The 8,019-nt window shown below is 40.6% G+C and overlaps 1 protein-coding gene across 7 annotated transcripts in view; it reads left to right on the plus strand.

Annotated features, from left to right (window-relative positions):
• The window catches only part of znf451 (zinc finger protein 451), a 49,837-nt gene extending 43,650 nt beyond the window's left edge, over positions 1–6,187 (plus strand). For all 7 annotated transcript variants that reach the window (XM_059982260.1, XM_059982266.1, XM_059982265.1 and 4 more), the window contains 3 exons: positions 1,367–1,553; positions 2,370–2,456; positions 5,474–6,187. In XM_059982260.1, coding sequence (XP_059838243.1) covers positions 1,367–1,553; positions 2,370–2,456; positions 5,474–5,520 — 321 coding nt within the window. In that variant the 3' untranslated portion in view covers positions 5,521–6,187. The remainder of the gene's footprint in view (positions 1–1,366; positions 1,554–2,369; positions 2,457–5,473) is intronic.
• The last annotated feature ends 1,832 nt before the right edge of the window (positions 6,188–8,019 follow it).

Below are 8,019 nucleotides of genomic sequence, written 5' to 3' on the forward strand. Positions count from 1 at the left end.
CTCCCCAGGGCTGTTCACTCTGCCGACCCATGAATGTTCGAACCACATCATCAAGTTCGCCGATGACATAACCGTGGTGGGTCTCATCAGCAAGAACGACGAGTCAGTTTACAGAGAGGAGGTGCAGCAGCTAACGGACTGGTGCAGAGACAACAACCTGTCTCTGAATGTGAACAAAACAAAGGAGATGTTTGTTGACTTCAGGAGGGCATGGAGTGACCACTCCCCGCTGAACATCGACGGCTCCTCGGTAGAGATTGTTAAGAGCACCAAATTTCTTGGTTTCACCTGGTCCCTCAACACCAGCTCCACAGCAAAGAAAGCCCAGCAGCGTCTCTACTTTCTGCAAAGGCTGAGGAAAGTCCATCTCCACCCCCCCCCCGCCCCCCCCCCCCCAATCCTCATCACATTTTACAGGCGTTGTATTGAGAGTATCCTGAGCAGTTGCATCACTGCCTGGTTCAAAAATTGCACCATTTCCGATCGCAAGACCCTGCAATGGATAGTGAGGTCAGCTGAGAAGATCACTGGGGTCTCTCTTCCCGCCATTACAGACACTTACACTACACGCCGCATCCGCAAAGCAAGCAGCATTATGAAGGACCCTGTGCATCCCTCATACAAACTCTTCTCCCTCCTGCCACCTGGGAAAAGGCACTGAAGCATTCGGGCTCTCACGATCAGACTATGTAACAGTTTCTTCCCCCAAGCCATCAGACTCCTCAATACCCAGAGCCTGGACTGACACCAACTGACTGCCCTGTGCTGTGTCTGTTGTCTTGTTTATTATTTATTGTAATGCCTGCACTGTTTTGTGCACTTTATGCAGTCCTGGGTAGGTCTGTAGTCTACTGTAGTTTTTTTTTTGTGTCGTTTTCATGTAGTTCAGTGTAGTTTTTGTACTGTTTCATGTAGCACCATGGTCCTGAAAAACATTGTCTCGTTTTTACAGTGTACTGTACCAGCAGTTATGGTCGAAATGACAATAAAAAGTGACTTGAGTACAGGCTCAGAGCTATCAAATGCTCCTCATGTTAACCCTTTTGTTCCTGGGATACTATCTGATTAACCTGTCTGTTAAATCTTTTAACATTCTCTTTTCTAAGCTCACTATTTTCTGGAGTCACAGAGCTGAAGTCCCACTTCCTGGCTTCTGTTCTAAAATTCTCTTCTGCTACATTTGAGGTGCACCGCCTGTTCCAGCAATAGTTTTGTAGTTAATAGATTTGTGATATTTAAACTGTTCTGATGAGGCAAAGAGTGATTTGATTGCTAGGAAGGTGTTTTATTTGTTCTATTTTCTGTTTTTTTTTCCAATCTTCCACCACTTTGTATTTTTTTTCCTTGTTTCTACTGTCGACCACAGGCTGGACGCATGGACGAGCAGTTGCCAAAGCATATCCCTTTCACTGTACTCTCTGGAGACAAGGGCTTCGAGGAGTTGAAGAACCAGTTGAAGAAGACAATGCGGCCAGGCCATGTTCTGAACCCTCACCACATGGAAGGGGAGCTGATGTGTGCTGTATTAAATAGTATATCTGATACCGGAAAAGGTGGGGCAGAAAATCTTAAAAGAAAAATTAAATCCCGTGCATCTGCTTAACTGGAATAAATGTTTCTGTGATTTTATACTACTGTTGGATATTTTTTTGAGAATTATTATGCCTTATTGAAAAATCTTTTTATAATGTATTCAAAATTTTATCTGTTCAATTTAGTTTTCTTTATAATATGGCCATAAATTTCAAATACTGTAGAAGCTGAAAGTTGAAAAATAAGCATTGCAGAGGGAGAAATGGTGAATACAGTAGGATCATTTAACAGTGGTCATTTTAAGCTGGAGTAATATGGTTTCTTGATAAGGGGGTGAAAGTTTACCTTAGGGATATGGACACAAGATTCTGCCATGCTGGAAATATAGAATAACATGCAAAATGTTGGATAAGCACAGGTCAGGCAGTATCTATGAAGATGAATAAAGAGCCAACCTTTCAAGCCAAGTCCCCTCATTGGGATGGAGAGGGCTTTAGAAGTTGTACTAACTGAATTCCTCTTTCAAAGAGATTAGCTAAATGGCAGCCTTCCGTTCATTATTGTTATGTGCAGGTATCTAAGCAGTATCTAACAGAGGAATCGTTTCCTTAATTCAAGCTAACTGCATGGTGAGTGCAGTTAAGAAATATGGGAATGCAAATAGACATTAAAAGGGACAGAGATTTTATTCTTTTTATTTTTTCATTTAGAGATACTGCATGGAACAAGCCCTTCTGGCGGTGGTACTTTGTCATGGTCTAGTTGGATTGTAAGTGCCTCTGGTTTCCAGTAGCCAAGGCACTGCAGTTATTTCATTATTTTTCTTTGAATTCCAGATAGTGATGATGAAGATGAAGCTCTTCAAAAAACACTTGCACTGAGTTTGCAAGAAACCAAGATAAAGGAGGATACTGCCAATGAAGGTTATCAATTTTTAACTTTTGAGAGAGCATTCTTCAGTGGTCATGTTTATTAAATTTATATCTTTGTCATGAATATTTACCCAACAGTAATCAGGGATTTGATGTTAGATTATATTGAAGCATTAAGGATAAATATTTTCAACTAAACTGGTGAAAATAGAATTTTTTTTGTAAGAATCATAAATGAGTGTTTAATGGTTGGTGTGGATTCGGAGGACCTGTAATTTGACTGTTCAATTTCAATGTTATTGTCATTCAACTATACACATGTATAAAGCTAATTGAAACATCGTTCCTTTGGGGCCAGGTTGGGGGTTAGAAGCACAGTACATCTTGTCACACACATTACATAGTGATGATCCAGTACATACTGCCATCATATAATAATGCAAGTCCCTGAATGGCATGGCCTGAAGATTGACAGGTTGACATGAAGTGCAAGGTGCATGTTTGTGTAAGACATTGTAATGTTGCTGGCACTATTGTAATAAAACAAACAGTAGTATTAATGTGTGGAGCAGCAGCAATAAAAGACGGAAAGCGATCAGTGCAGGATGAGAGTGTGTCTTTGAGGTGGGGGGCAGCAGTGCATTTAGATGGGGTGTACATGTATGCTGTATGTGCTGTTGTAACCTCCTACTCGTTAGGGCAACTGCCAGTGTTGCAGGTTGTTTGATTTCTTCCACTTAACCTGAACTCGACAGTTGAAAAATGGGGAGAACCTTTACTGTTGTTTCATTGATGGGTCTTCCCTTCCCAACAGCGCACCAGTAGGCTTGCATTAGTTCTAGAAAGTGGCTCACCATCACCCTCTCTAGGGCAGTTGGCCAATATGAACTGCTCCTTGCTGGTGATGCTCTTTAAACTTCCAGGGAAGTGGTGAGGGAGGTGGGGATCATTATATAACTTGCTACCATTGAATAGTTGGGATGAATATCATGCATGCATCAAGGGAGAATCAATGTAATAAGAACATAGAACATAAAACACAACAGTGATGTTGTGCCAACCTCCCTGTGCACACCTAATGATTTCTGTCTGATCTAAGCCTTTCACACTGAGGAGATGCTAATCAATATTAGAGAAGTTTTTGCACCTTTCCAAAATCTGCCTCTCAGTCTGATTCTCTATTGCTATTGGGGCTGGGTTCTATAGAATACTCCCAACAGAGTAATCGCTTCCTGCCAGTTTCTCACTTCCACCCACATTGACTCAGCAGACCATCCCTCCATGACATCTTCCTCCTCTGCAGCTAAGATATTATCCCTGATTAGTAATGTCCTCCTCCACTTCTTTTATCTTCCTCCCTGTCCCTTTTGAAACACTTAAGCCCCAGAACATCCAGCAGCCATTCTTGCCCTTGTGACAGCCAAGTCTCTGTAATGACTACAACAATGCAGTTCCATGTTCTGACCCATGCTGGATGTTTGAAGGATAAAAGAATAGAGGATATGTCTCTGCATTTGTAAGTAAGGATGGGAGAGAATTGAGTGGAGCATAAATGCTGGTGGAGAGTGGTGAGCTGACTCTTGTATCTCAGATATATTCCATATAAGTTGCCATGCCATGATCAGGACTTGGACCACTGTTTAGGCCTTGGCTGGAGTATTCTAACTCTGGGAACCTTGATTTAGGGAAGATTACAAGGTGTATGGAGAGATTGGATAAATTGTGTTATTTTTTTTATCAACTGGCAGATCTCACACTCACCACATCTCCTTAAAAATCAGTGTATTAACAGTATAAATACATTCAATGACCACTTTATTAGGTATACCTGCACATCTCATTAATCCCAATATCTAGTCAATCGTGGCAGTAACTTGTGCATAAAAGCAAGCAGATGTTCAGTTCTTGTTCGCACCAAAGATCAGAACAGGGAAGGAATGTGATCTTTGTGACTTTGTCTGAATGACTGTTGCAGCAGACAGGGTGGTTTGAGAATCAGAAACTGCTGATCTTCTGGGATTTTCACAAAGAGTTTACAGAAAGTAGTGTGAGAAACAGAAAGCATCCAGTGAGTGGCAGTCCTGTAAGTGAAACCACCTTATTAATGAGAGAGGTCAGAGGAGATTGCGCAGACTAATTCAAGCTGACAGGAAGGTGACAGTAACTCAAATAACCATTTATTACAACTCTGGTGTGCAGAAGAGCATTTGAACACACAATACATCAAACCTTGAAAGAGAAGGGCTCCAGCAGCAGAAGTCCACAAACATATACTCAGTGTTCACTTTATTAGGTACAAGAGGTTCCTGATAAAGTGGCCACTGAGTAAGTGAAGACTGCGTCCACTGCCAATTAGGACACAGATTTAAAGTAGACCAATGGACCAGAGAGGTTTTGGTAAGCTTTTGACAGAGCTGTAGGGCAATATCCAGTGGAATGTCACAAGCAGATTCTCGATAGTATCTTTCCACTGGAAATTGGATAATTATGAAAATAGGGAAGAGCACCAAACTTGGAAAAACAGCCTCCTTTTGTTTGTGTTGTCTGATCCTTTGGAGTCGAGAAAAGCTAGTGACCATAACATTTTCTGTCTGTTAGTCCTCTAGGTGTTGAAATTGAAGAAGCCATTTTGCAAAGTGACTGTTTAGGCCTTGATTAGAATATTCTAAATCTGGGCACTGTGATTTAGGACAGATTGCAAAGCATTTGGAGAGAATAGATAACTTCAGTGTTCTTTTTAATAACAGGCAGATCTCTCAATACATCAAATATCTCATAGAATATTAATGGAAGTTAATAGAGACTGTGTCCACTGACATGAGGTTCAGAAGTCAAAGGTCACAGATTTAAAGTACACCAAAGGAACTAGAGGGGTGCCAGTGAGCTGGGGGGGGCAATATCTGAAGAAATGTCACAGGTTTGATAGTAACTTTCCACTGGAAATTGGATAACTATGGAAATAGAGATGAAGCATGGAACAGGGACCAACGGGCTTCCTTCTGTGTTGGCTGCTCCTTTGGATTTAAGAACAGCTTGTGATCATACACTTTCTGCCTGTTATCCCCTAGATGCTGAGATTGAAGAAGCCATTTTGAAAAGCCTCCAAGAAAGATAACTGAGGGGCCTTGTGGAAGGCGGAAGCAAAGTTCCATGAATCAGATGGGTAAAAATTTGGAGATGACCAAATTCATCAACAAAAGCAGGAAGAGTTGCTTTACCTTCCACATTAGGTCACCACTTCTGGGAAGGAAGGAAGATCATTGCCTTGTCAAACAGTGTTTTTATTTTTGTTGCAGATAGAAAAAAGTCAAAAAGTATGAAACCTACAGAAATGTATATAAGCTGTAATGTGTGTGTTAAATAGGCATTAGGTTAAAGTGTGTGGTTGCCATTTTGGAGCCTGAGAAACTCTGTTGCTTGGAGTCAGAGTTCCAATGGTACGTGGATCAATCCACAGCTTCCACGGGAATACTTTCTGGGTTCTTCACAGATGAGAGATTCCTCAGTTTTATTTTTTCCATTGACCCTCAAGATTTAAAAATATTTCATTGATCCCTTCTGTCAAAAACTGCAAAGGTAACATTTCTGACCAGGCATGTTTCTCTTTTACCTGTCTGGTTATCAGTACTACTGTAGGAGTTAAGAGTTGCCTTTTCTTATAAAGTATATTTTTTTCAAATGCTGTACATGTTTGAAATTCTTTATCAATGTGCTAAGTTTTTTTTCTGGTTAGGTTGAAAAATAAAGTATGTATTTGCTCTCCACTTTGAGTCAATCAGTGGGCACAATATCCACACAATCCCCCACACTGGAGTAACTCAGAAACACAACCCACTCTGTTCATCAGCTCATTCATCGTATACAGATAATAGTTGTGAAACCCATTGAAATCAGGGGCTTGTGGTCGTTCATGATCTATCTATGGTACATGGATAGAGGTGGTTAAGATAGTAATGTTGGGGAATTTTGAAAAGAAAACAGTAACAAGTTGAAACACAGACATTTAGAGTACTTAGTGTGGAAAGAGTATGATTAGGAATCATAAAGGAGGTGTGAGCGGACATCTTAAGCGTGTACAGTCTGTACCTGAGCAGTGTGAAATATTAGACCATAAGACACAGGAGTCGAATTGGGCTCTTTAGCCCATTGAGTCTGTTCAGCCATTCTATCATGGCTGATCTTGGATCCCACTCAACCCCATACACCTACATTCTCACCATATCCTTTGATGCCCTGACCAATCAGGAAACGATCAACTTCTGCCTTAAAAATACCTACGGAATTGGCCTCCACCCCAGTCTCTGGCAGAATATGCTCTCTGGATAAAAAAAAAATTCCTTCTCCCCTCTGTTTTAAAAGATCACACCTCAATTTTGAGATTGTGCCCTCTAGTTCTGAATACCCCCACCAAGGAACATCCTCTCCACATCCACCTTATCTAGTCCTCTCAGTATTTGGTAGGTTTTAATAAGATCCCCACGCATTCTTCTAAATTCCAGTGAGTACAGATCCAAAGCTGCCAAATGCTCATGTTAACCTGTTCATTCCCAGAATCATCCTTGTGAACCTCCTGTGAACTCTCTCCAATGACAGCACATCCTTTCTGAGATTTGGAGCCCAAAACTGTTGACAATACTTTAAGTGCAGCCTGATTATGTCTTATGAAACCTCAGCATTAGCTCCTTTTTTTGTAGTTTATTCCCCTCGAAATAAACGCCAACATTGCATTTACTGCCTTTATCACAGACTCAACCTGTAAATTAACCTTCTGGGAGTCGTGCCTGAGGACTCCTGTTCCTCTGCACCTCTGATGTTTGAAAGTCAAGTCACTTTTATTATCATTTCAACCATTACTGCTGGTACAGTACACAGTAAAAATAATACAATATTCCTCCAGGACTATGGTGCTACATGAAACAACACAAAACTACATTAGACTTCAGACCTACACAGGACTTCATAATGTGCACAAAATAGTGCAAGACAGTACAACAATTAATAAACAAGATAATTGGCACATTAAAGGGGAAATTACAATATAATAAATGATGTAAATGTTTTAGCAGGGATTGAGAAAGAAATGAGCAAAAATTGCAAAGCGAGTGGAGTGGTGTTCAGTTGAGTGTGTGTGTGTATAACCTCTCCCTTTAGATAATAGTCTGCACTATTGTTCTTTTTACGAAAATGCATTATAATACTTTTTTCTCACTGTTGTCCCATTGAGTTTAGCTCATAATTCCTACCCTCACATTCTATCCTCTGCTCAAGAGAAACATTCTTCTTGTATTCATGCTGACCATCCCCATAAGATTTCAGTGAGTTGCAGTAAGATTCCAGGGGGCAGTTTGTATGATCTCTTGTTCCTTGGTTAAAGAGACCACACATATCCACAAAATTTGGAAGGATATTTTCTCCATGGTCCTAGGTAACAGGGCCTGTCTAACAATGTCTGTGCCTTGCACAGAAGATAATTGCACTCCAGTCTAGATTTTAAGCAAGATTCTTGGCATAGAAGGGAAGAAATCTGTACATTCACATACAACTGATGCACAATGTATACTCATATCCAAGTTCAAATTAGATTTGCAATGTAATTGGTCATAAATTTGAAGCC

The sequence above is a fragment of the Hypanus sabinus genome, chromosome 10, assembly GCF_030144855.1.
Source record: "Hypanus sabinus isolate sHypSab1 chromosome 10, sHypSab1.hap1, whole genome shotgun sequence".
NCBI lineage: Eukaryota > Metazoa > Chordata > Chondrichthyes > Myliobatiformes > Dasyatidae > Hypanus > Hypanus sabinus.